The 27,797-nt window shown below is 40.9% G+C and overlaps 3 protein-coding genes across 5 annotated transcripts in view; all 3 read right to left on the bottom strand.

Annotated features, from left to right (window-relative positions):
- Nucleotides 1-1,647, bottom strand: part of swap70b (switching B cell complex subunit SWAP70b) — a 33,841-nt gene extending 32,194 nt beyond the window's left edge. For both annotated transcript variants that reach the window (XM_071525995.1, XM_071525994.1), the window contains exon 1: nt 1,483-1,647. In XM_071525995.1, the coding sequence (XP_071382096.1) occupies nt 1,483-1,578 (96 nt within the window). In that variant the 5' untranslated portion in view covers nt 1,579-1,647. The remainder of the gene's footprint in view (nt 1-1,482) is intronic.
- Nucleotides 1,648-3,141: 1,494 nt separating this feature from the next.
- On the bottom strand, nt 3,142-12,037 carry wee1 (WEE1 G2 checkpoint kinase). Its single transcript, XM_071526000.1, is given in 11 exon segments — nt 3,142-4,409; nt 4,785-4,930; nt 5,433-5,603; nt 5,705-5,790; nt 5,917-6,018; nt 6,435-6,703; nt 7,230-7,371; nt 7,374-7,401; nt 8,028-8,094; nt 10,149-10,366; nt 11,107-12,037. Coding segments are annotated over 11 exon segments (1,869 nt in total). The 5' UTR covers nt 11,590-12,037; the 3' UTR covers nt 3,142-4,252.
- A 1,308-nt stretch (nt 12,038-13,345) lies between these two features.
- On the bottom strand, nt 13,346-27,224 carry znf143b (zinc finger protein 143b). Of its 2 annotated transcripts, XM_071525997.1 has the most exons (15): nt 27,139-27,224; nt 26,035-26,150; nt 24,838-25,026; nt 24,042-24,122; nt 23,219-23,421; nt 22,475-22,543; nt 22,274-22,390; nt 21,174-21,249; nt 19,984-20,109; nt 18,793-18,972; nt 17,743-17,970; nt 16,691-16,839; nt 15,996-16,148; nt 15,084-15,212; nt 13,346-13,717 (listed from the first exon to the last, which is right to left on the bottom strand). In XM_071525997.1, exons 2-15 carry the CDS (start codon nt 26,138-26,140, stop codon nt 13,634-13,636), a joined length of 1,890 nt encoding a protein of 629 aa, XP_071382098.1. In that variant the 5' UTR covers nt 26,141-26,150; nt 27,139-27,224; the 3' UTR covers nt 13,346-13,633. The 2 variants fall into 2 exon arrangements, with proteins under 2 accessions (XP_071382098.1, XP_071382097.1); XM_071525996.1 differs by lacking the exon at nt 27,139-27,224 and having other exon boundaries at nt 23,225-23,421; nt 26,035-26,147.
- Nucleotides 27,225-27,797: the final 573 nt, after the last annotated feature.

Consider the following 27,797-nt stretch of genomic DNA (forward strand, 5'->3'; position numbering starts at 1 on the left):
AACGTGTCGTCATGTTGTCTACATTTGGCCAGTTATCCACAGGAATAAGACAAATACACCGGAAAAAAACAAAATGGACCCAGGAATTGCCAATAACAATGTTAAAAGTGTTTTAGGGCAGATTTTGCCTTCAATGTTGATCTAGTTCACCCTCACACCTTTTATAATTTTGGAATAAACAATGTTTATTAACACGTTAACAGGGTGAGAACACTTACTCACAGCAGGGATGAATGTTAGTTTAATGACCATAAAGGATGATGGAAGAGCTCTAGGCAGATTGTTAGCAAGACACCTATCCAGTCCTGATCATATATCAAGGTAGTGAAGTGACTGTAATTTTAAACTAACACAACCTAACTGTCAGTTTTACTGCACCATAAAGGCACGCCAGCCTTTAACACAATGGCTGGAAAACATGGAAAGGGAAGCTTCAAAGTTGAGCTATTTTAAAGCAGCAGTAATAGGTTACACTATATTTGAGCTAAATATGGTATTACAAACCCATTTCCTTGATGAAAATGCACTAAAATTGAGAACTATAATGAGTTTATAGTGATCTTATCCTAATATTTTGTCTTATTGATCTCCTATGACATCAATATAATACTTTCGGTATCTGTGGTAGTCAGTAGTGAGTTTATAGTGACCTTATCAGACTTATTAGCAGTTTTAATGCCCTATAGCATCAATATAATATTCCTATTCATAGTATTTCCATGATGTCACATGCATTTCCTACCAATATGGTGCTTTACCGTATACACAGCTGTCATTTGATTATAACGACCTGTTCATTTCCAACCAAGATAGTGATGTAACAGAATACTATGAATAGAGACATTGCGCAATACTAAATAGTCAATCAATCAATCAATCAATCAATCAAACTTTATTTGCATCGCACCTTTCATACAGGTTAGTGCATTTAGTGAAATAGTGAATTTATAGTCACCTATAAAACCTAATCTCCCTTTATTTATCTCTTAAAGTATGACTATAATATTCGCATAGGAACTTCTAGTTTAGCTGTGGCAGGCTATTTGTATCGTACCCCACTGAGCAAAAGACATGATTCCAACGTCACCTAGACGGCTATGGGCCATTTAGACGTGTCTAATCAACGTAAGATTGTTCAGTGGGACCCTTCTAAAGTTTACTATAGGATTACTTTTAGTTAGGTTTGGTCAATCATTGCGCGTCTACAGACAGGTGCGCTGCTGTTGATAAACCCACTGTCGGCGATTCACAGACAGAAACGGGCGTAAGTTATTTCCCATGAACTTAAGAAGAACCGTGTTCAAAGTGAGATATGCTCAGGTAAAACCACGCTGAGCTCCAAATGTCCTACCCTACTAAGAGAATTTCCTGCTTGGCCACATACGGCAGCTCCTGCTCCCAAGATGATGATTATAGAGTCAAAGCAAGCGGCGCAGGTTGGGTATGAAGTGACCGAAATGGAAACACAATAAGCTACTGTACCTTCAGTTGTGATTTGGAGACTTTTCCGCTTTTGTCCACGTCCAGCGCGGTAAACGCGTGCCATATGGACTTCAGAAGTTCGTCCCGCAGAGCCATGGTGATGACAGACAAACAACACCTCTCCCTCCCTCTCTCTCTCTCTCTCTCTCTTCTTCTCTTCTCTTGCTGTCTGTAACTTGTGCGGCTCTGTCTGTCTATGGGAAAAGTGTCTGTATTGGACACAATGGGACAGTCACATGACGCGCTGTCAGACACTTGCGCGTCCACGGTGCGTGTCTGGCATGATTATGATTGAAGCGCTGCAGCACCACTCAGCGAGAGAAACTGAATATGATGGAGGTGTGTGTGTGTGTGTGTGTGTGTGTGTGTGTGTGTGTGTGTTTTCTGCTTCCCCAAAGTCAATATCCACGGTTTGGTGCGAAGAGGGCCTAAGTGACATTTTGGCCCATTATATAACACTGGAAAGCTCTTGTTTAATTCTATCTGACAATTAAAATAAAGGGGAAAATCCAAAAGAGTCAAGTCAAATTTGGTGCGAAATAGGCATAACTTTTTTGTCAATAGTTTATAGGAAATAGCTTTTTATAGAATATAAATTATCTGAATCTTAATCTCTGTAAGAGTATGAATGATTCCTACAGTTATGTTATGTTTTGAATAAACTAGATGCTGTAAATTAAAGTTTTGTGTTTGCTCTGCTGTAATAATTAGATTGAGTATTCAAATTAATCTCTCATGCCCCCGTCTCTAACCCCTGATATGTTAAAGAAAATAACCTGGAAGTTGTACTGAGAAGACAAAATACTGAACTGAACTGAGCAGGTGAATCCACTTGGTTCTTTGTAGCTCGAGGGACAGAGCAAGGCACCGACACCGACAGGGTTGGGGGTTTGATTCCCACCCAGGCTCCAATATATTCATTATATATTTAATAAAGCATGTCTTCCAGTACTCATTGTACTGGAAGGCATACTGCAAAATATCTACACAAGTCATTTGGTATAGTACTCAGTCTTAATATTTATTTTATTAAATGTTTTTTTATATCTTAAAACAAGTGAAAAATTTTCACTTATTTCCAAATCAAAACAACTCCATTCAATTGTCATTTTCTTGATACTAATGGAGCAATTTGCCTTATTCTGCCTGGTTCCAAGACATATTTGATCCTAGAAAATTCCTTAAACAACTGAAACTGCATTGGAAACAAAACAAGTACTAAATATGTATTCACTCCTTGTACTGGATGGCATACTGTAAAAGGTCTCCATCTTAAGTCACGCTTATTCTAAAGGGGGGAAAAAAACAGAGGAAAAAATCTGCCAGTTGGATGATAATTTTACTTATTTCCAATTCAAACCAACTTTTAAGAATTTTTCTTGAAGCAAATCATTTTCTTGATATTAGTGATATGCTTTTTAACATTGACACCAAGTCACATTGCCAGGGATCTCCAAAACATGTGAAATTGCCTTTCAAACAAGAGGAATTATTTTCACTTGCTTGAAGACTGGAGATACAACTAAATTACTTATTAAGATGGGAGGAGAGCGGATCACAAGGGATTTTTAAGCCTTGGGACAATTGGGACAATTGGGACATAGACTGAACCTCAGATACTGTGAACAACTGACAGAATTATTTGAGAAGGCATTTTCCCTCTGTGGCATATAATCTGAGACCGGACAAGACAAAAACTGTAGAGGAGGTGAATTTATTAAAAGAACATATGTACAGGTTACAACAATGCAAGGTTTTGTTAGGGGTTACAAGAACGAAAAACGAGAATACTTTTCTAACAGTAATCATGAAGACATGCCTCATGGAAATGACAGCAGAAAAAAAAAAAAAGAACATGAGAATCCATTGAACAGGACAATGATTGTTCTAATGCTACAGGCAGGGTTGGCAGCTCAAATCAACATGAGAAATAGAACACTTTGTACCATTTCTAACCTTACAGACAAAGGCTAGATCATTGGATTTGGTACTTCAAAACAATTTGATTTTCTCAAATGGCATGATCCATTTTCCACTCCCACAAATAGATCTGACAGGGGAAAAAAAAAAAAACAACCACGGGGGAAACTGACTCCTACTACTTGAAAATAAGAGCCGATGATCTCTAGAACGATCCAACCTGAAACCCACCAAACCCTGATACAGACAAAACATCAATAGCAGCAGGTTTTTTTTTTTTATGTGGCAAGTTCCACTTGTTGCCTCCAAAGTGCTCCATTACAAACACAGCAATCGTCAGTTCTCAGACCCTCTTGTACCCAGCATCAGGCGTTTGACAGGCAGTAAGGTGCGCACGGCTACGGCTAGTACATTCACACTGAAGAGAGCTTTGTTGCGGCTTCGATCCGCCGCCAATAAGTCTTTGTCGAAGGAAGTGCGGGGAGACAAATGGAGAGAGAGAGCCTGACATCTATGCAACTTTGAGGAATGACAGAGTGTAAAGGTACAGTAACTACCTTTTGGGAATGACAGTTTTTCCGAGGAGAAGTCCATCGGCAACAGGGCTGAACTACATGTATGTTGACAACGTGAGTCTATCGAGATGAGTCCGAGTTCAGAACAGAGTGTGGCAACAATCTACAGCTTCGACTGAGCTGACCAGACCGTCCAACACAACTGACTGGGTTCTCTTCAAGAGTGTGCATCAATTTTCTTCAAAAAACATCTAGACTGTTTCCACTGAAATGGTCTGATCCAAAGTCCATGATCCACTCAATCTGTTGAACTCCTGTCAAGGCAGCTTAGAGTCTCAGTAGATGGTGAGGCTGACCGACCGGTTCATCTTCTTGCCGATGAGCCTGGAGGTTCTGGGGTTGGACTGAACGGTGGACCGGGTCAGGATCCTGTCGGTGGACAAAACCTTTTCCTCATCTGCAGCCTTTGCCAGCTGGGCCTTCTTCAGTTCCCTGAGGAAGACAAAGCAAAGGAGTGGGGGTCAGTTTCCATGAAATCCGTTTTACTTTAATTGAAAAGAACAATACATGTATAGGAATTCATCTTGGCAACATTTGTGCAGAGGCAGACAACTTGCATATTAACAAAGTCCATACTGACATGTTACAAGGACAACAGGACCTCACATACAGTGCAAGACTTACTCTACTTTAAATTCACAATGAAATGAAAAATGACTTTCACATGGTTAGTGATTTTTCTATACCAAAACTTGTACAAAAGTGTAATTTTCCTGTATTTGTACATCAAAATGCCGTTACAAATTTCAGAATAAAGATAGTTTCTACAGTTTTAGTTTGTGTTTGTCTGTGCCGTTGTGTACTTACTTCTGGAGCAGGGCGTTCTTGAACTTCTCAGCATTCAGCTCCACTCTGAGCTGGTCTGCACTCATCCTGGCATCGGTCAGGAGCACCGGGTGTTTGATGAGGTCAGACGTCGACGGCCGCCTGGCTGGGTCAGGATGGATCATCAACTGAAGGGGATTGAAAATATGAAATTAAGTTAAAATATGCGATTAAGTTAGTACCAGAAAACACTGCTAGACAGGGATGTGATCAGAAACACCAACAAGCAGGAAAAGTTATGTCCCATTAGAAATGAATGCAGATTTCTGCAAGTTAAAGTGAAGATTTCTTAACACCTTCTTATTCACAGTTAAATAAAGTTAAAATATATGTGAATGGTGAAAAATAATTACATCCATTAAAACACAAATCTGCCTAAACAGGCTTTTTCCCCACTAGAATGATAAAAACATTTTTTTTAGGGCCTAAAGGCTATCATTCGTTTTATATGAAAACTTTCAAGGCCTTGAACGAAGAAATCAAATCAATTTAAGGGGGAGGAGGGACTGTAAAATCATATCCATGGCTACACCAAGAAACCACGGGCTGTAAATAGATACACAGATTCAAAACAAGCGAGAAAGTGCCCAACTATCAGATAATAACATTCACATCGGCTGTGACCGTTACCTTGAGAAGACTGAGAAACTCTGGAGAAAGCACTTGTGGGATGGCGGGTAGTTTCCCCTGGCGAATCTCGTGCCACTTGTCTCCATTGGTTGGCAGAGGCTCGGCCCCCGAGGCGCTGACCACAGTCAGAGCCAGAGAAAAGATGTCCGCCTTAGTCAAGTTGCTGTAGTCCTGCAAAGAAAATGAGTACAATAAGAGGAAGTTAATAACATTTTCTGATGCTTTATTTGTCTAAAAATACAAGGAGTTTTTAATTAAATAAGATGACTAACCTCTTGTAAAACTTCATTGGCCAGGTATCTGCTGTCACCCTCCTCTACCTTTGGATTGTTCACTCTTGTCACATGACCAAGATCACCTAGAGAGGAAAAACAAATACATTCACATTTTAAGCATGTAGCTGACAGTCTTAAAATGAGCCCAACAACAGAATATCAGTAGAAAAAACATGGAAATTACAAGAATGACTGCAGTAACAGCTTACCTATTTTGTACACAACGCTGGTGGTCAGCTCTTCATCATCGTCATCCTCCTCATCACATTCATCAAAGCTGGCAACAGACTTCCGTGAAATAAAGATGTTGCCTAGGAGGAAGAAGTCAATATTTAATTTGTTTCTAACCAGGAAAGATAAACATTATACACATGATCCCCTGCTGTGCAGTAGATACGAAAACAGGTATACTTCCAAAAAAAAAAAAAACAACAACCGTAGAATTTCTTGTAACAGCAGTAATATCTAAGCCATGTTATATCTGAACTGTTTAGTGGATATTCAACCCATTATTGTTACTTTTAGTGTATATTTGTATTGCTATGACAATATTACATTACAGTCTTTTACCAGGAAAAAACTCCCTTTATTATAGCATAGCTACTGTTTTATTCCTGTTAGTTTACTTTATAACTTGAAAATGCTACACAAATCGAGTAACTACAATTACACCTACTGTTAGCATTACTATTTTTTTTTTACTATTATGATATCCTCAAGCACTCACTTGGCTTGATGTCCATGTGCACCAGGGAGGTAGAGTGGATGTACTTGAGGCCTCGTGTGACCTGCAGCAGAAGATCCTTCAGCTCCAGCTCCGACAGGTAGTGCAGTCGCCTGTAGTTCTCTGCGATGACGTCGGAGAGCGTGCCGCCGTTGCAGTACTCGTTCTGGATGAGCATGTGGTCGTCCTCGGCCCAGGCGGAGTAGTAGCGCACGACGTGGGGGTGCTGGCCCAGCACAGCGTGAGCGTACACCTCCCGTAAGGCGTTCTGCCTGTGAAAGAGGGGGGGGGAAGGGAACAGACCGTTTTAATTAAGGCATGTCTGAGGCAAGTCTCCAAGATCTTCTAGTTCAAAGAAAAAAGGGGCCTCAAGCTTTTCCAGTAAACAACTTCTATTGACCAGTCTGTACAGAAACACAGTGGAGTGCATGGATGATAGAGAGCATGCAGAATGTTGAGCATTGGAAAAAATATGAAGCGTTTAATTCCAAACCAATTATGCACCACTTGAAAAGTGTGACACCTATTACAAATGATTGGTAGCACAAAATTGTAAAGAATTATTTTAAAACATAATAATTAACTTAAGTCCTTAATTGACACAATGACATCAGCTTTACAGACTGGATCCTCTAAATCTTAGAGATATCGAATGCTAAAGTCAGATAATTATATTTTCCCAAAATTGATACCCATAATTTTGTAAGATCTCTCATAAGAAATCTCATTAAGATAATCACTGAAAATGGTGAAGTAGTCCCTTGCAAGTATATTACAAAAGATCAAACTTCAACTTACTCATCGACCGATCCAACCAGAGGTTTCTTCGATCTCTTGATGGCGTAGATGCAGCCGTCTAGTCTTTTCACACACTTGAACACAGCACCAAACTCCCCGCAGCCGATCTTCTCCAGCTCGTGGAACTCTGAGGCGTATCTGACGTCATGTTGCTTTCCGTCATGGTGATCCTCTGAAGACAGACAGTGAGACAGACAGTTTTACAACGGGTTCATTGCGTCTAAACTTTTAGTTGTACATTTACATTTTTCAAAATTAGTTGTTGTTTTTCTGCCACTTGCCACCTTGTACGAAAAGGTTTAAACATTTGTTCCCCAGTTTCCCTAAAATGGCTTGTTAGCATTACCACTGAAACCAAACCACAACCAGTTCTGCCAATTACAGGGAAAGTGAAAGACAAATGCAGAAACATTAGTGCATACATTAGTGCTTAAAAAACAGCAAAAGAACCAGGGACTCTTTTATCCAAACTGCAGTTAGATTGCTTAATTTGCACATGAAATGATGCAGTGTCTTGTGCCAGTATAAGAACTTGTTTGCATATGCATTGAGCATGTTTGTAACCATTATTGCACAATGTCGCGATTGACTTGCCTGCATACATTCAATGAATGTTCGTATTTTTATTGTGCGTTTAAATTGTAAACACTTTCTGCAAACTATATTTTTTCATAGACCAATCAAGTTTGAAATTAAACTTTTTCCTAGAAGTAGAAGTATCTGGTGAAGAAAAAATTAACCATCTAAAATCCTAAACGTCAACATATGCTATTAATGCAGATCTCACAGAAGTATTACCTTGGATGGTGGAAGGATTTCCTCCTCCCCCTCGCCATCGCTTGCCTCCATGTCCTCCCCACAGGAGCTGAAATCAAAGACAATAGAGGATGTTGGTTCACATTCTGCACACCAGAGGGCAGCACTGGAGTCTTCACAAGTACATGGCAGAGTTCACCAGTAACCATGAGGTCTTCGTTCCTTGCCAAACCCCCTTGCCTTAGTCATGCTTAGTCAATGGGTTTACAAACCTGGTTACTACAACGATAGGTTTTGTGTTCATCAAGATAAGAAACAGGTATAGGTACAAGAGACTGGTCTGTACTATATGTGCATTGGGGAAGAAGTTATTGTGCACTTTGTTCTGTTGCACCATAACGTAATTATACTGCTTTGACAAAGATGAAAACTTTCATTATAATTATACACCAGCTGACCAGGGCGGGAAATCAATAAAAACCGGAGCCAAATGTTGGTAAATTTCGTCAGTAGCTTGTCTACTTTCCCAGACACTTTGGAACAAACTGTAATCTGGAGGTCATATTCTACAGAGTTGGTTGGTAATGTAAAACAATGAGAGTGGCATGTGAATTATTTTATCAGCCACTGTGGCATGAATAGAAAAGGTATTCTCCTGCCCTACAAACAACAAAATTGGGGCAGACTTAAACTAAAACGTTTTGAGCAACATACTCATTCCAGTGTGCCCGCTTCCTGTTGTTCCTCTGCTGTGTGGCCGACTGGATGAGGAGGGAGTCTGGGGTGAAGGGGTTGAAGTTGACCAGAGGGGTCTGGTGTCTCCTGCCGGTGCTGTCTGTGACCGCTTTTCCTGACGCCTCCACATTCTTGAACAGGGCGACTCTCCTGCTAGAGGATCCCAGGCCGGAGCCTCTGGCTTTGGACAACAAACTCTGCAAAAGAAAGATCAGATGCGTTATTAATTACTGATTAATTACTACATTTGTTCCTGAGTTTCCTTAAAATGGCTTGTTAGCATTACCACTGAAACCAAACCACAACTACTTCTGCCAATTACAGGGAAAGTGAAAGACGAATGCAGAAACTGTGGGTACATTAGTGCTTAAAATCAAAAGCAAAAGAACCAGGGACTCTTTTATCCAAACTGCAGTTAGATTGCTTAATTTGCACATGAAATGATGTAGAGTCTTGTGCCAGTATAAGAACTTGTTTGCATATGCATTGAGCATGTTTGTAACCATTATTGCACAGTATCGCGATTGACTTGCCTGTATGGTATATACATTCAATGAACATTTGTATTTTTAGTGTGTGTTTAAATTGTAAACACTTAATGCAAACTATATTTTTTCATAGAACAATAAAGTTTGAAATTAAACTTTTTCCTAGATGTAACAAGTATCTGGTGAAGAAAAATTAACCATCTAAAATCCTAAACGTCAACATATGCTATTAATGCAGATCTCACAGAAGTATTACCTTGGATGGTGGATGGATTTCCTCCTCCCCCTCGCCATCGCTTGCCTCCATGTCCTCCCCACAGGAGCTGAAAATCAAAGACAATAGAGGATGTTGGTTCACATTCTGCACACCAGAGGGCAGCACTGGAGTCTTCACAAGCACATGGCAGAGTTCACCAGTAACCATGAGGTCTTGGTTCCTTGCCAAACCCCCTTGCCTTAGTCATGCTTAGTCAACGGATTTAACGAACCTGGTTACTACAACAATGGGTTTTCAATCTGTGTTCATCAAGATAAGAAACAGGTATAGGTACAAGAGACTGGTCTGTACTATATGTGCATTGGGGAAGAAGTTATTGTGCACTTTGTTCTGTTGCACCATAATGTAATTACATTGCTTTGACAAAGATGAAAACTTTCATTATAATTATACACCAGCTGACCAGGGCGGGAAATCAATAAAAACCAGGAGTCAAATGTTGGTAAATTTCGTCAGTAGCTACTTGCCCACTTGCCCAGACACTTGGAACAAACTGTAATCTGGAGGTCATATTCTACAGAGTTGGTTGGTAATGTAAAACAATGAGAGTGGCATGTGAATTATTTTATCAGCCACGGTGGCATGAATAGAAAAGGTATTCTCCTGCCCTACAAACAAACAAAATTGGAGCAGACTTAAACTAAAACGTTTTGAGCGACATACTCATTCCAGTGTGCCCGCTTCCTGTTGTTCCTCTGCTGTGTGGCCGACTGGATGAGGAGGGAGTCTGGGGTGAAGGGGTTGAAGTTGACCAGAGGGGTCTGGTGTCTCCTGCCGGTGCTGTCTGTGACTGCTTTTCCTGACGCCTCCACATTCTTGAACAGGGCGACTCTCCTGCTAGAGGACCCCAGGCTGGAGCCTCTGGCTTTGGACAACAAACTCTGCAAAAGATAAATCAGATGCGTTATTAAATTACTGATTAATTAATCAGCAGAAGCAGAGTAAAATACAAAGTAAAGGTTTAAAATGCAAAAAAGAGGATGGACTATTTAGTGTGTGAGGTGATTTCAAAATCCAATCAATAACCAACAATATATGATGGGATGTTTTGAAATGGAAATATCTTAGAGTGAAGTTGTGTTTTGCTGAAAAGGCATTAATGCTGTGTGGTACAGTAATCCTTGGGGGAAAAAAATCGACATGCCCAGACGTAAAACTCCAGTTCAATGAGTCATTTGTCTGGCTGGCTACGGTGAGTGCATTATGCAATTGTACAGTAGTACATAACGTTAAATGGGTCAATGGGTCGTTTCTTAACTGACGCAGCACACGTTTCGAAATTCGAAAGGGGGATGAACTGTTTGTATGAAACTGATGCTGGTTTGTCAGCGTTGTTTCTGTCCCAAATCCAATAGCTCACAATATTTACAACTACAAAGAATCAGCATTTTATGACGCAAACATGTTTAAGTTATACGGAATCTATAGCTGAAGTTTCACTAAAATCCTTGGTTTAGAGGAGTTTTTCTTTGTACGGTGTAACAGCAGCAGATAACTACCAAAGTAGAAAATGTGGTCCGTACAATACTCGTGTAAACACAATAATTTGTCTCAATTTATCAATCAGACTGATTTATAAAGACTTTACATTCATTTATGTAATGTATGAGCAAATACAAACCTTTGGCGTATGTGGTGTGTCAAAAAGACGGAGTTTTCTGAAAGTTTTATGTGGAGGTGTGTCGGGGCAGTCTGGGATTGGGGAGCTGGACCCTTCGCCGTCGTCCTGGACGTATGATCGCTCCGGCGACCCACTGTACAGCCGAGAACTTTTCCTCGGCGACGGCGAGCAATTGGCGAAAATAACGCTGCCAGGGGATTGTAGATGAGACGGGGAACCAAAGCCCTCCTCGTCCCACAGCTCCACGTCGTCGTCCCCGGTGCGATTCAACGGGCTGCTTCCCTCCAGCCGTTTATCGGCGCTGTCCCGTCTCGCTTGCACTGGGGAGTCCAGCTCCGTAAATCCAGATTCTGCTCCTGTGCTGTTGTTAACGTCCTCGATGGGGTCGTCCTCTCCGTCGCTGGATGTAAATTGTAGTTTCTGGCGAATTGGTCGAGCCTTAGGGGACGGTGATCCGTACCGTTGGCAACTGTAACTCGACATTTTCGGATTAAAAGCCCGACTTCGTCAACGCGAAGATCACGCGGTTGGACCCGCTACTATTAATGTAGTTGGCGTTGCTTGCAAAAAAAACCCCAACACTAGTTAACCTCTAACTACCTTGGGATGTCGGTATTGTCTTTTGATGAAGCGTCCGAAGATCAAATTCTTAAAACTTTGCAAACATCCTAGCTAGAAAAAGTTAGCCAACTTGCTTGCTAACGTTAACCAAAACACGCCCATCCAACGCTGAAAATGGCACCGCACTAACAACTTGTTTTCTCCGTCCGAACAACGTCTGAAAATGAATACGAATACGTTGGTACGCGGTCCCGTCGAGTATCAGTGTCCGTCAACACCTTCTTGGTGGCATACCGATATAGAAACACGTCTTTCCACAATAAAATCTTAGCTATGTTTACAATAATGTTTGAATGAGTCAAGAACTGGTTCTTCCTATCACGCGCGTGGCAAAGGACTTCCCGCGACCGTTGGTCAAGTGATCCTCCGCAGCCAATCAGAGCGCCTATTGAAAGTTTGAAAGATGGGCGTTCCAGAAAGGGTTCGGAGGGCGTTACGTCATCGGTGATAGGACAAGAATCGGCGCGAACGGACTCCTTTCATCCCTGTGTTCTTGGAGTCAAACAATTACATTAACTTCCAGACAATGCGTCTATTATTTAGACGCCACGATCAAAGTCTTGTCCGACAACCGACCGAAGTCCATTCCTTTTGGTTTATACATGACGCAAAAATATAGCATAACCACTGATGTAATGATAAATTAAAAGTGGATAAACCATAATTTAAAGTTGCCGATCAATAAGGCCAACCACCACGAATATATATAATTAGATATTTCAAGAAAAGCAATTCAAAAGGTTTTTTTGTCCTTAAAAGACCCTATCTTCATATACACTAACTTACACGGTTTGATACTTCTTATACATAATCTAATCTTGATATATAATCTGATTTTTATATAAAATATTTATATAAAGGTGGTTTAAAATGAGTTAATGTGGGTGTACCATCCACTACAAACATATTTTCCAAGTCATATGGAAAACTGTTGGCTAGTTGCATCAATGGGTTAACTTTTCATAAAAGCATTACAAATTGCATGAGTAAACATATGGACATGTGCCTTGTACATTGTCACTTTTCTGTCCATATGGTGCCTCCATCTGGAGTTTTTGATAACGTGGACAGCTGCTAATGCATATATTGGAATCAGCACTTTCTCTACATGTTGTCTACATCTGTGAAGTAAATGTTTTAAAGTTGAATTTATTTATTTTTTACAATGTACATTGTAAGCCTAGACACTTTCTCTACATATGTATGGCCCTTTGTAGAACCATTAATGTGAATACAAGCACATTTGCTTCATATTTTTCTCATTTGTTTGCCTATAGGCCCTATAGATAAATGTTGTTCATTTTTTCTCAGTAAGTTATACTGCTACTGCTGGTATTTTTTGCACTCAATGCTATAATCCATACTTTTTTCATACATTTCTACTTAATATGTTTGTGTTTAAGTGTCAGTAATATAACCCTCCATTTACTCTATTATTTATATTCTGTCTTTCTTTGCTGTATCTGTTATTATTTGCTGCTGCAGCCCAATTTCCCCACTGGGATCATTAAAATTTAATCTCTTAAACATTTGTACCAATTCTTAATGCTGTTTGCTCAAAAGTAATGCAGTGAACAAAAAGTAACAGGGACTCAGGGATTCAAAATCAGGTACAGTCAATGAATCACACAAACTTTTTTTATTAGAAATAGCATTAGCTGTACATTGCAGTGTGCACTGTGCACCATAAACATTAGAAAGCATCCTCTCCCTCTCCAATCTGCTCGGATGAGGGACAAAATAGCATAGCGGAACTCCAGTTATCAAAAACCTATGTACACGTAAAAGCTAAGTTCTTTTGTGGAAAAAAAACACGGAGGAAGACAAGTGATTTCTCTCTTTGATATAGTCCAATTTGGATGGTTTTGATCCTAAGTCATTGTCCATGATCTGGTTAGTTTTGCCGTCAATCGTCCAAGCCTGGCGACTCTCCTTGCTGTATTCTCGATGCTATTCTGATGGCTTCCTCCAACGATGGCTGATCACTGAGCTGGAGGGGGGAGGGGGAGAGCACAATACAAACATTGATTGGCACACAGATAACCACTGATAATCAATCACTGCTATTGTTTTATGGCTTACTAACTCATGTGACACTGCAAGCATGTAATCAACAATGATTAAATCCATTTACTGCCACCCCTTCAAAAAGACACTACCACCTCTGGGAGTGTAAATGGCTGCTTTATTTCACCCATGACTGTCACAAGGTGGTAAGAGAGCGTTTGCATTGTGATTTGCATGACAGAGTGAGCAGAAGGGGGTAAATGAAGACCGTGTCTGTTTGCCTTAGTTACTCTTCAGGTTAAATAAAGGATGGTTTGTCTTAAGACTTGGAAGCTTTGACGTGATATTAGTCCCTCAGGGTTTTGAAGCCTGAATACTTAATATCCATTGACAAACTGTTGAAAAAAACTGCTCACTTTGTTTAGGACTTTAAATCATTTTATTTCAGATTTTTTTAAATAAAAAAAGATACAAATATACAAACATTAAATAGCATGGTTTGCTGCAGTGGTGAATTTGTTTGACACACGGACAACCGATGTTTGTCATTACACAATAAAAAATAAAAAATAAAAAAGAGACTGTGAGAGGAGTGCTGGCATTTCTCACATATGGAAAACTCTTTCCTTCTGGACTTGGTGATAAGCCTTTGGAGTGATGTAAAGTCAACAGGCAATAAAACCACAACTGTACATTATATTACGCTTTTGTTTCCTTGTTGGGGAGAGAACATGCTAATGTGGAGAAGGTCATTCTATGAGACTTGAGACAGACTGGTGTTGGCCATCGTGGATTTGGATTACATGTAAAAGCATGTATCCTGTAGCTGTAAACTTCCCTGTAGGACGACACCTAAGTCAACACCACAAACAGGAGGGTGGCAACGACCGTCAGTGCGCCCAGCTACTCCTACACGTCCCCCACCCCCCCAGATCTGAACCCCACCTACCCATGATTTTCACCTGAGCGTTTCAGCAAATAGCTCAACAGGGTGGGGACTGAGGAGGGATTATCTAGGGAGCACTTAGCCCTGACTGAAACTCCTGTCAGTATCATATAAACAATAGAGCATTCAGGGTGTTTTTGGTGTTTTTAAGCAAAACACAGGGGATCAATACAGAAATGCAGCAGGTTCTAAACAATCATTGACCCTCAATTTTTAGGGACCTCTAAAGCTGGATTGGCCAGTTTTGTTGATTTGTGATACTGATAATTCCCATGTGCCCACAGTCTTCCATTTCACATATTTTCTGCATGTAGATAACATGTAGACAAGGAGGGAGTCATGACTTCACTGAATGAAACTTGTCCCACCAGTCTGTTCATACCTATGGTGTTAGTCTACCAACCTGCACAGCGATGTGAGTGCCGTTGGAGGTGGCCAATAAGGTGACAGGATGAATGCTGTCCTGGTCTTGGCTGTAGCCGGCCTCCTCCACAGTTTGGAAAGAGGCCATGTCGGGTGTCATGATAGCCACCTGAGGGAGACAGAGACACCGAACTCAATCAAGGCTTTGCAGTTGGGTCACAAATCACCTAGCACCCTAGCAACTAGGTCTGGTGCCATCATGGAGGTCCAGTGGAGAACTGGCTGCACACAAATTAGGGCTAAATATCCAACAACCAGGCTAGAAATGGAGAGATACCTGAAAAGGATTATTGTGGTGCGGGTGTTGGTCCGTTCAGTAACGTTTCAAACAAAAGTGCAAGGTCTGATAAGATGGATTTGTTTCTAAATGTAGGTTACTGTGACAGTAAACTGTCTTGTCTTTAGCCCTAGTCTCTACAATGAGTCTGTACAATGAAAAAAAAATAAAAAATCGAAATCGCAATATGAAACAATACAATTTCTAAATTGCAGCCTCTGCAATGTTTTAGAGGTGTTTTAGAGCTGCAGGTAATCTTTGGTCCATGAATCAAGTACACAGACATCCATTTTTATTTATTTTTTAAACAAAATCACTTTTCTTTAAACAAAATCACTTTACAGTTTGTAAAAATGTATGACAAGAAAAAGTTGTCATGAATTAATCACAGTTTAAATCGCAATTGCAATATTCTGTCCAATAATTTCAGGGCTTTCAGCCCTAGTCTCTCTACTCCAAAACAGTTTTGTTGTAGCTCAGTAAACCTGAAAAAACAATCCATTGTTGCCCAATAGCTGTGGACCTCCAATATGGCCGCCAGATGGTGCGTTACATCACCTGAAAGCCCTCTATAAAATCACAACATTCCTACTTGAAACTTGTGCAGCTGCTTACCTGCCCATCTGAGCCGTCTGTCGTCACCATGGTAACAGAGTGAGCCCCTTGCGTTGTCAGCTCGTGGGCTGGGATGGTTATGGTTGTGCCCTCTTGGGTTACCATGGTGATTGTGCCGCCCATAGCTTGCAAGTCTGCTTCAGAGATACTGACCTGATGTAGGAGATATTACAGAAAGAACGTTCAGTTTCACAGCACAGCTTCATTCCTATGCATTTTTATGCAATTTTATTTTAATACGCACAAAGGCTACGGAACATACTGCTACTTATACAATGGATCTTTTCTCATTTTTCTTGTTGGTGGCCTCACACCAGCTGTGTGTTGCCACATTGTTAAGTGTCAACAAACATAAAGCTAGTTAACCCTCTAGACAGCAGAGAAACAGACGTTTAGACGCTACCAGTTTGTGTAGAGCAGCATAACAGCCAATCAGGAGCCTGTTTGACACAGAGCCATTGTTTTGCTGTGATTTGATTTGCTCACAGTCAAAGAGAGCAGGGGCAAAGTTTGAGAACAGCTAAAGACCAAAGTCTGTGCTGTAAATAACAGGAATTCAAACGTTATTGTCTCAATAAGTTACCGCTCAGTGTGGCGGGTGAAATTCACCAAAGACAAACTTCACTGACATTTGTAATGTGGATGTAATTTGGATCCTGGGGGCATTTATTCACCATATTACTGCATTACATTACCTGCTGTTGAGTTCCGTCCTCCTGTGTAACCAAGGCAACATGCTGCTGTCCCAGGATCTCCGCGCTCTCCACAGGAACCTGCTCCGAGCCGGAGTCCTCCGCCTCCACCACCGCTGCTGCGTAGGTCACATTAGGGTCATCGATGGCATCTGAACCAAACAGAGAAGATTTTAAAGTTATTGTGTTTGCCATACAGCACATCAATATTTGACATCATGCTATTCCACATTATCAACATTTAATTTTATTTCTCATTTGTTATATTCAGCTATCTTTATATTGTTGTATTTCATTTATTTTCATACTATACATACAGTACTTTTCCCTTGTCTACACATTTTCTACTGTCATTTTGCACACACAGTATACATGGTGTACTTCATATATTTACCATACTTTTAATTAAATGGATTGGAATCAAACGTAACACATCTGACAATTACAACACTAGAACATATTAAAGGAACACTTTGCTGTTTTTTAACCTTATCTCCATGTATTGGTCCTCACTAATACATGCTGTGAGATGGCACCATGTCTATCTACTCGCTCTGTGTCTCGGAGACGGGCTGTGGGAAGTCCCAAAATTCACCCGTCGATGACATCATCAGAGTAGAGCAGCTGTAGTTTCTACGAGTTGGAAATCAACAAGGTTTTATATTGTAGTTTCTAGTTAGAAATCATCAGCGGGGATTTCTAACTAGAAACTACAATTGAATTTGGGGGGACTTCCCAGTAGTAGGTGCCATCTCATTGCATGTATTAGTAAGGACCAATATATGGAGATAAGGTTAAAAAAAATGGCATAGTGTTCCTTTAATATGTTCTAGTGTTGTAATTGTCAGATGTGTTACGTTTGATACCACCCTATTTACTCTATTCGTATTATTAAGCTATTCTTTTCTTTGTGGTATCCTATTAATTGCTTTTGCAACAACCCACTTTCCCCACGGATATCAAATTTCATCTAATCTCATCTATCTCATAAACCTTTATTAAAAACTGCTTTTCAAGGAATTTTTCTGCAACTTCCATGTTTTATTGACACTGACCTGTCGGGGGTTCGAAGTACGCCTCCTGCTCCTCCTCGATGGGCTCCGTGTCGTTGTGCGCCGTGCGTTTGTGCATGGCCAGTGTGGAGATCTGCTTGTAGGTTTTGCCACAGTGGTTGCAGTTGTAGGGCTTGCAGGGTGTATGAACCACATGGTGCTTGTAAAGGCTGGAGTACTCCGTGAAGCGCTTCTCACACCCAGGCACAGTACACACATAGGGTTTCTCTCCTGGAGAAGCAGGGAAAGTAGTCGGACAGTGAGAATGAAGGTTTGTTTTCATTATTATTAGGAGTCGTGAAAAGTCCTGTCCTTATTGCATCAATAAAGCACCTGTAACAGTTTGTCTTTTCATGACAACTCATGAGCAAAGGACATAAAGTCCAAAAAAAGGTAAGTTGTATTCTATGCAGCTCTAAAATATGAACAATATACTATAATTTTTGTTGTCAATTCACAGATTAAATGTTTTCATCATAGAAACGGCACAGAGAGAGATAGCGAAAAAAAAGGGTCAAACTGCATTTGGTTTAGTTCATGTCTACATTATCAACATATAATTAGAATAAAGCCAGTGCATGCAAAACCTCCCTCTGGAACATAATGATGCAGAGTGATAACAGAATCTGTCATTTAAAATGAATGAACTATGCAGCATTAATTAGGAGTGATGAAAAGTCTTTCCTTATGGCACGGTTACAGCACACACCTTTCCTTCTTGGTCACAATCACATGAGCAAAAGTTGGGTCAAAAAAGGTGAGTTTTCATTGGTTACAAATCTCTATGTGTGCTATGCCCCTCTAATATCTTAAAACTTAAGAAGTGAGGTTTGATAATCAGTGGTGTGAATCCTTATGAACTTCCACTGGGGATCAATGCATTTGACACATTGAGTGTAACTGTGACCCGAGAATTAATAAGTGCTTCAGTTGAGGCTTGAGGTGGCGGCACAGTGGCTTAGTAGACTCACAGCTCCTACCTGCCCCCTCGTTATAAGCTGTCGAGCACCAGCTAAATGGTTACACTGCGATGTAAAAAACCTAAAATATTACCGGTGTGAATCCTCATGTGGTTCTTGTAATTGGTGGCACTGGCGAAGGAGCGTCCACAGCTCGGCTCGGAGCAGTAGTACGGCCGCTCTCCGGTGTGCGTTCGGATGTGAACCTTGCGGATGTTGGAGGTGGTGAACGACCGGCCGCAGCCTTCGACTGGGCATTTGAAAGGCTTCTCTCCTGCAAACAGACGGGACAAACAAGAGAAAAGTCAGGCTTTACAGGGTTCTTACAACGTTTCCCAGGAATAACTGTCCATACTTTTCCTAGACTTCTGGCTTTGATGATTTTGGTCGGTCAACATTGTCATATGGGCAATATTACTCTTTAGCAGAGGATTATTCTTCACAAAAAACAAATATGTGAAATGACCAACGACCTTACAACTGCTGTTGAGTCCTGATTAGGGCTGAACAATTAATGGAAATTTTATCGAAATCGCAATATGGCCTACTGCAATTTTCAAATCACAGGAGGCGCAATATTTGTTATAGGTGAAATGTGTGTCAAAATACCATTTTAAATTAAATATTGTGGTGCTGCAGAGATGTCCTGGCCTACACATCATATTCTACAGACTTAAGAAAACATCTTTGTTTGGTACAGATCCCTGCAAAAATCACACCATAATCATTTTAATACGTTTTTCAATGAAAATGAGAATAATGATGTAAAAATTACCATTCCCTCTAATATCGCAAATCATATCGCAATTGCAATATCAGTCAAAATAATCGCAATTAGATATTTTTTCAAAATCGTTCAGCCCTAGTCCTGATACACATATATGAGTATTGAACAGCAGTTCCCCCCTCCCCTATACTATATTCAAGACCTTTTCCCAAACTTTTGAGACCAAGACCAATAAATTAACAAATTAATTTTACATACTTTTCCAAACATTGCAGACTTGCTTAGGAACCCTGCATTTGAATAGAAGAATGTAAATAGAGACCCTTCCTGAAGCTTTTTAGCCTGAGGAAAATTAGTCTCACTCTGGGACGCCTGCTCATTAAGACATTAGCAGTCTTGTCATGTTGGGACCCAGCAGACACAGAGCAGTGTCACAAACCGTAGTTAAACCCTGTCCCAGACCGATGACATAGGATAAGGCAATTCTACAGTTCCGCACCTTTATAATACAACAAACATAAAAGATCAATCAGTGAGTTCCTGTGTGTTGCAGCACACCTGTATGTGTGCGAGTGTGCTTTTGGAGGTCTCCGGAGGTTTTGAAGGACTTGCGGCAGTTCATCTCCTGACATCTGTATGGCTTCTCTCCAGTGTGTGTGCGAGAGTGACTCTTCAGTCCGTACCCTGCAAACACCACAAAGACATGGAGTCCAGATTCAGCTAAGCCATTACAGGGCACGTTTACATACACACCAATTATCTTATCTTAATGTGATTGAAACAATATTATCAACTGCTACAGTTGGTAGTACTGTATAGTTGTTACAGTTGTCATGTAAACGCAAGGCCCATTCACATCTGGAACAATACCTATATAGATAACTACAAACCATAACAATACATTGTTGTTCAAGCATTCAAATTACAATATCTGTGATCAGTTCCTCAGCAAACAAAGTATCACTGTAACTCTACCGCCTCCTTCTTTCTTACAACTTTCATTTGATTGGTTGAAATGAGTTATCGTTGTCTCTGCATCCCAAAAAAAAATCGCTCTGAGATCGAACCAAAAATATAATGATAGTTATTTTGGATGTTTTTATAGTCATCATTGTAGCGGGAATATTTGCTATTTACTTAGGATGATTTCAATCTTTTTATAGTTGCAGTTATCTTTATACTTGTTGTTGTAGATGTGAGCGGGCCTTTAGTCTCATTATATTAATCAGAGTAAGGTCAGAAATGGTGTAAGCATTACCTGGTTAACACACCTATATTTCTGCTCAGTCATTCAATTTATTTAGTCATAAAAACACTTCAGCCTGATTTCATTCTGTTTTGTGTCAAACAGGCCACTACAGTTATTATGGCGTCTTCTGCTTTCAGTAAACACTGATAATAATGCCATTACATCAAGGTGTTTAGTCAGTGCATTAAAGTGAACAAAGAACACCAAACAAAATCAGACAAAATGTTCTGACATGTTTGTCTGATATGGAGAGGGCCGTCATCTGCATATCACTCGTATGCAAAGAGGTCTATTAAATAAATCAGTGTAAATGGGTTAAACTGTGGGAATCTGTGATACTTTGAAAAGTCCAAATGCTTTAATCAATCACCTTTGTTTTGATTATTCTCAGTAACTTGAGTATTGAGTGCATGTAAATGTAACTATAGTCATAAAATGGTTGGTAAGTAAATAAGACTGCTGTATGAGTACAATGAAAGCCCCTACTGCCGCTCGTTACCTGTTGCAAACTTCTTCCCACAGCCAAGATATTCACAGACGTACGGTTTGTCTCCAGTGTGGGAGCGCTCGTGTACCTGTGGGAAACACAAACAAAACTGTTTGGCAACGGGGCTGAAGAAAACAAAGAAGCAGCTGACACTGCTGTGGGAAGACACTGTCTTTGGATGAGAGGTTTGAAATACAAGGGAAAAAAACAGACGCAATATGAAACAATCCCACACTTGAGTAGGCGCATGCTCGCACATTTATATTTTCGGCATTCAGCTCACGCTCTTATCCAGTGCAACTTAAAACGAGGGCAACAGCAGAATAAGCTTCAATTCCCAGATCACCAACATTGCAAGCAGAAGTGCTAAAATCCCTTCTGACATAACACAAGAGTGACAAGTAGCATCACAGCATCAAAAAGAACGATGGTAATTCACGAGACTGAAGATTTGCCATCACTTAAATAAACAAATAACCCCATTTTTGTAATATCACAGAAATTCCAAACTGCAGCTGGACAAACTTTTACATTTACAGTTTAGTGTTTCAGCTGATACTATTGTCCAGAGTGACTTTAATCGAGACCTTTCCCCAAACTTTCCAAGACATGGAAATTATCAAATTAATTTTCCATACTTTTCCAAACATTCCAGGGTTAAATAGGAACCCTGCTATGGTTTTGTACATTTTTATTTTTTAGCTATTTAAAGGCCTAAACTGTCCCAGGGTTTTCAGGTGGGGTGGTTCTTAAGGAGCTGGTAACTTTAAAAGAATTTAATTATATTTCAATGGAGAGTTTTAGTGTGGCATGGCCTAAATGCTGTTTTCAGAGGCTTTTCCTGGAGGAAATACTGAATACTTTTAATTTGATGACAAGCTTTGATTTGATGAGAATGAGCATAAGGTCAAATTTAATGATTGAACACTGGCACAAAATATCTGCTAAAAAAAAAATATTGCTATCGGCCTTCAAAAACCCATATTGGTCGAACCCTAGTGAGGAGTGCAAGAGTCAGAGCCATAGCGCCTTGACATTATTCCTGTCACCCTCGAATGATCATATAAGAAACAAGTGGGCACACACACACACACACACACACACACACTTGCCTTGAGATGGTGGGCGGTGGTGTAGAGTTTTCCGCAGCCGTCGTGTTCGCAGCGGAAAGACTTCTCTCCCACATGCGAGACCCTCGCCGGCCGGCTGTCTTGACCCTGCACCACAATCTGAAGAGGACAAACACTGATTAGACCCCACTAGCAAACGTGGGAAGGGGACAGAGAGTCACCAGAAATTAAAGAACACTCTACCCGCATGTGGACGCCATTGTCTGCTTCCACTCTGCCAAAGGATCCCAAGGGATTCTCTACATTCTCCACCTGACAGGGAAGAAAAAGCCCTGTGTTAGATTGCTGGATTACAAACACTCACAAGGGAAATACAAGAAGGAAAGGCAGGCTTGCTCGCTAAATCTGCAAAAACGATTCACACGATAAACACTTCAAAATTAAATCCATACAAAAGATAAATACCAACGCAGTCTATATTATCACCAAATGCTGGCCAACATCTTGTCCCTACAGATTGCATAAATTTCATTCTTTGCTAAACACCTTTGTGATTCTAGGAGTTAAACAGAAAGAAATAATAAGATCAGGCAAAGAAAAAAAGAATATAAATAAGAATATAGCAACTGGAGGGTATTAAACATAACGTAACTGACAGTTTGAAACAAACGAAGAACATGTTAAATGGAAATGTATGAATGAAAACTGAAAATGAGTTGCAACATTAGGAGGATGCACAATATGACAAAAGAAAATGTACAGTATGAAAATATACCAACAAATGAAATATATTCAGTTGGAAATAAATGATAAATTATAAAAATACTGAGAACAATACAGTATATACAAATGAGAGGGGATATGGGAATATGAAGAAAACAATTTAGAGCTTCCAGCCTCAATCTTGACTCTATAACATGGGACAAGTTTGCCAGTTACAAACTAGTGTAATCCAGTGCCTTAAGTAGTAGTACGATGATGTAGTACCTTTACCTTGGTAGTGTACTGCTCCAGCACACTGATGGTCTCGGGGTCGATGGCGGCGGCCTCGGCCTGCAGGTCTGCGATGGTGCCGTCGGCCTGGATGGCCAGGATGGTGTTGGACTGGGGCATGTGCACCGTGTGCTGGATGTAGGCGGTGCTGCCGTCCTCCAGCTGCACCTCCTGCAGGCCGCTCTGGTCGTACGTATCTGCAGAGAGGCGAGGATGTAGGAAGAGAAATGGAATGAGGTGACTGGGCTCAGTTCCAATATTAAACCTGAAACGGTTGTTTGCTCTGGAGGCTGGATTGCCCAACATGCTCGTAGCCTAAGTAAGTGTATCTTCATACAACTCCCTGTCCCACAGCTATGACATGGAAAATGTTTCAGTAATGTAAAACATCAAGAGTAAAAGTCATATTTTGGTGTCAGTCCCTAAGAGCAAGGGCTTCTTTCTAGAGCCGCCAGTTTCACCGACGTTCCACAATCATACAGGGAGAAATCCATCATAGAAGAGGCAACAAGTTCACGCTACTTCTCTGGGGGCTGCAGGAAATCACTAACTGAAGTAGACTGATCAGACAAGTAAAAAAGTAAATTACAACACTTTATCACAAAACAACTGCTGGAATGTACTGAACATTTCAGATAGAGGATATCCAAGTGTGTCAGAGTATCTGAGAGTGGATATTTCCTTTAATGTTTGATCATTTAAATTTGTACGGAATAAAATGAAATTATTGAAATCTAAAGTAAGAGGTGAAAAGAACTGCTTACAGCTTAAAGTGCTTTGGGAAATCAAGGGCTGGAGGGTTTTAAACAGTTTGTACCTTTGGGTGTGTGGATGTAGGCTGTTGTTCCGTCCTCCAGCTGGACCGCCTGCCCGTCTTCAAGCTGTAAACTGTCACTTCCTACAACAGAAAAAAACAATCATGACCGTTCTGACTTGACCTCACCAAGCTTCTCCCACAGGCGGTCTTTCCCATACTGTAAATAATCTCCACTTTGCTTGACTTTCTGAACATTTCTATTTGTACTTGCAGTCCTATTAGTCGTCATTATTGTTCAATTACAGCAATGGAGATAACATACAGGTAAACTATTGCTTCCTTTTTTATACCACTAACCCTTACTAGGGGGTGTGGGGTGGCATACAAGGCAAACAAGAGCGATACTATCCACCCTCATATTGCAAAGTACAGTATGGGAATGTGTTACTTAGAGCTGCAACGATTAATCTATTAGTTGTCAACTATTAAATTAATCGCCAACTATTTTGATAATCGATTAATCGGTTTGAATAATTTTTTAAGAAAAATAAGTCAAAATTCTCTGATTCCAGCTTCTTAAATGTGAATATTTTCTGGTTTCTTTACTCCTCTATGACAGTAAACTGAATATCTTTGGGTTGTGGACAAAACAAGACATTTGAGGACGTCATCTTGGGCTTTGGGAAACACTGATCCACATTTTTCACCATTTTCTGACATTTTATAGACCAAACAACTAATCAATTAATCGAGAAAATATTCGACAGATTAATCGACAATGAAAATAAACGTTAGTTGCAGCCCTAGTGTTACTTCTGTCTCTGTCCTGGGACACTGCAGGGACTTTGTGTTTTACCTCCTTTAGGCATGGACACATGCTGCACGTAGGCAGCAGAGCCGTCCTCCAGCTGGATCACCTGTCCGTCCATGATCTGCCCGTCCGAGAAGGAAGATTTGGAATCATGCTGGATGTACGCGGTGGACCCGTCCGCCAGAGTGACAGCCTGCAGGCTCACTGTGTCCATGCTCTCCATCTGATCACCATCTGGGAAATCACACATTATATTAACTATCAGCTTACACCCCACAGCACACTGTAACAAGATCATATTAGGGCTGCACTGGGCCACTTTGTACGTTGGCGGCTCCAAAATGTGAACTTCATTACCCAGAAATCATGTGATGTGATGTCAGTAAACTGCTTACAGGCATGCTCATGTTTACCAACTGTGACCATACTCTACACCAGAATTTCATTTGGGCAAACATAGCAAATCTACAGCATCTCAACTGGGGGAGATGGGACACTCTTCTCTATCGCAGCAACACTTGAAATTCAAGCTGATAAAATGGGTATATTTTTTTTCATAAAGATCCTGTCTACTGTCGCTTTAAATACATATATTTTTTAGAGACTGGTTGATTAAATCTCTTCCTATTTATAGTCCCTGGCAGTCTTTTCTCAGGTCACCATTGTTCATGACGGGTGAACGAGGCATATGAGTGCTTCCTCTATTTACTCAGCAGTAGTGCAGCAAGAATATTATCATGAACAGAACAGAACAGAACAGAACAGTATAATTTAACCAAATGTCCATAAAAAACAGAGTTGTAGAGCAGTGGTTCTCAAACTTTTTCACGTCAAGGACCCCTAAACTGACACAAATTAGACCACGGACCCCCATTTGATAAGATTTTGTCCCAGGGTCCCCCATCTGATACTATTTTTCTATTTTTTTATTACAGAAAGTGTATGAAACCCATGACCACAATAGTCATACATTCTGTCATTGTGTTACTTATGGATGGAATTATAGTGAAAATAAATGATTCCCCTTTTTGCTGGGGACCCCCTGGAACCCCCTCAAGGACCCCACTTTGAGAACCACTGTTGTAGAGTACATGTTATTGTAAAAGTATACAAAGAAAAACTCCTGTAGCGCTGCAACCTGCACTCGAACAGGAACAGATGTGGTACCAAATAAAACTACTACCAAGCACCACCACTGCTGCAGAAGATCACAGAGGAGCCATGAGGTTTTTGGGAGCTCACCTGCCACCGTCACGGCCTCTGCCAGGCAGAGGGTGACCGGCTGCCCGTCTGCATCGTGAAACTCTGCCATCCCCTGGGAGTCCCGGTTTATCTGGGCCAAGAGCATGCTTTAGCTGCTGCAGAAACACACGCAGGACACACACTTGAAACAAGTATTCGTGTCCATGTGAACACACAGACACAGACACAAACACAGAGGATGCAAGATACTTTGCAGGACATGCCAGTTACAGTGTCTTTCTGACACACACACACACACACACTTCCATGATGGGGTGTACAAATGTACTCTTCCATTTGACAAATCACTGTGACACTTCCAAAACAAAATTTCCATGAATTTAAACTATGATTTACAGTATCAGTCAGTAAATGTAGTCTAAATTTTACTTATTGAAATGGATGTTCACTTCCTGAGTGGCTCCTAATTTTAGGCAGGATCAACTAGTACCAAGTGTTTTTTGGCGCTTATAGTTTGAGCTGCAGGTTAGCTTATGCGGCTATAGCTAGCTAGGATGTAGCATAACTATGACTTGCAACAAATCTATGTAATGAGCTATTATATAACAGTGTTGCAGGCAGGCTCCCGGTTCGCCCGCCGTGTAAATCCCAACGCCAGCTAGCTTTAACGACATGAGGTTTGGTCGGTAAAACGTTTGACAGCAGAAGTCGTCGCATGTCAAAAGTGAGCCATCATGCTAACAGGTTTGCTAACCATGAAAGCCATGATGCACCGACTTTTCAGCGGTTATTTGCAAACTGTTTTGTGGAGATTGCCGGACTGACAACAATATAACTATTTCCACTTCGCATTTAGGATGTAAACTGCCTCCCGGTGACAGCGAGACAGTTAGCTGGTTCGGTAAAGCTTCCCGTGGCGCACATACAGCTAACTGGCAGCGCAGTTAGGCAACAAGAACGGGGGAATCCATGAGCTAATTAATGATAACATAAGCATTAACACTCTGCGGATGTCAGTTTTATTTTAGTGAAAGAGTATTTTCCACTCTTCCTTTGAATCGCCGCAGAAGCCTGTCATCCCCCTCTCCCGGAGATGGCTGTGGGAATAATGCACACTGGGTAAAAACCAATTTATATACTAACCTCCGAAAATTTCCAACAATTCCTCCTGTTCGACCACCATGCACCAGTGCAGGAAACGTTCGGCGATGTCCGCACCCGGGAACATGTATGGCCAAAAAAATAGCATTAGGGCAATGGTCGGCCTACTCGGGAAAGATGGCGTCTGATTGGCTACAGAGATGGCAATATTAAATTATCACCGCTCCCATTGGTCAATATATATGTTCATCATTTACAGCGCAAGGCTATGTCTCTATTATTCAGATTCCCGGGCCCCTGGCAGACGCCATTCCGCGTCGGTTTTCGTATTGTCTCAGGGTTTTGACTATAAATGTGCCGTATCGTAGTAGAAAAATTGACGGTTTCTACTGAAGCGCATACACAACATAACGGTCATCCGACGCGGTGGGTTGTAATGCCGCTACACGCCCCGGGATCTGGTTAACTTTATAGTTCTGTAACGTAAACAACACGGTGTGGGGAAATTTTCGGCATCCATGTTGAAAACAAGGTCGTGTGGGAAAAATAGGGGTATGTGGGCAATGCAGTGAACAAGAGGCAGAGAGGAAACTCCCGCTGACACCTGACAGCCACGGGAGCACAGACTACACACACTGGACTCTACTGTACTCTACTGAACTCTACTGAACTCTACTAGACAGGCCCAGCATCTATTTCAC

This window comes from Centroberyx affinis, unplaced genomic scaffold, assembly GCF_046629955.1.
Source record: "Centroberyx affinis isolate AG114_WGS23_722 - 3 ecotype Tasmania unplaced genomic scaffold, CSIRO-AGI_Caff_v1 ptg001376l_1, whole genome shotgun sequence".
Taxonomy (NCBI): Eukaryota; Metazoa; Chordata; class Actinopteri; order Beryciformes; family Berycidae; genus Centroberyx; species Centroberyx affinis.

Coding starts and splice junctions, on each gene's coding strand:
- znf143b (XM_071525997.1), bottom strand. CDS start 26,140: ATGCTCTTGGCCCAGATAAACCGGGACTCCCAGGGGATGGCAGAGTTT. Junction 23,422..24,041: donor CTACATCCACACACCCAAAG/GTACAAACTGTT, acceptor GCCTCTCTGCAG/ATACGTACGACCAGAGCGGC. Junction 15,213..15,995: donor CAGACGGCTCAGATGGGCAG/GTAAGCAGCTGC, acceptor TGTCTCCCTCAG/GTGGCTATCATGACACCCGA.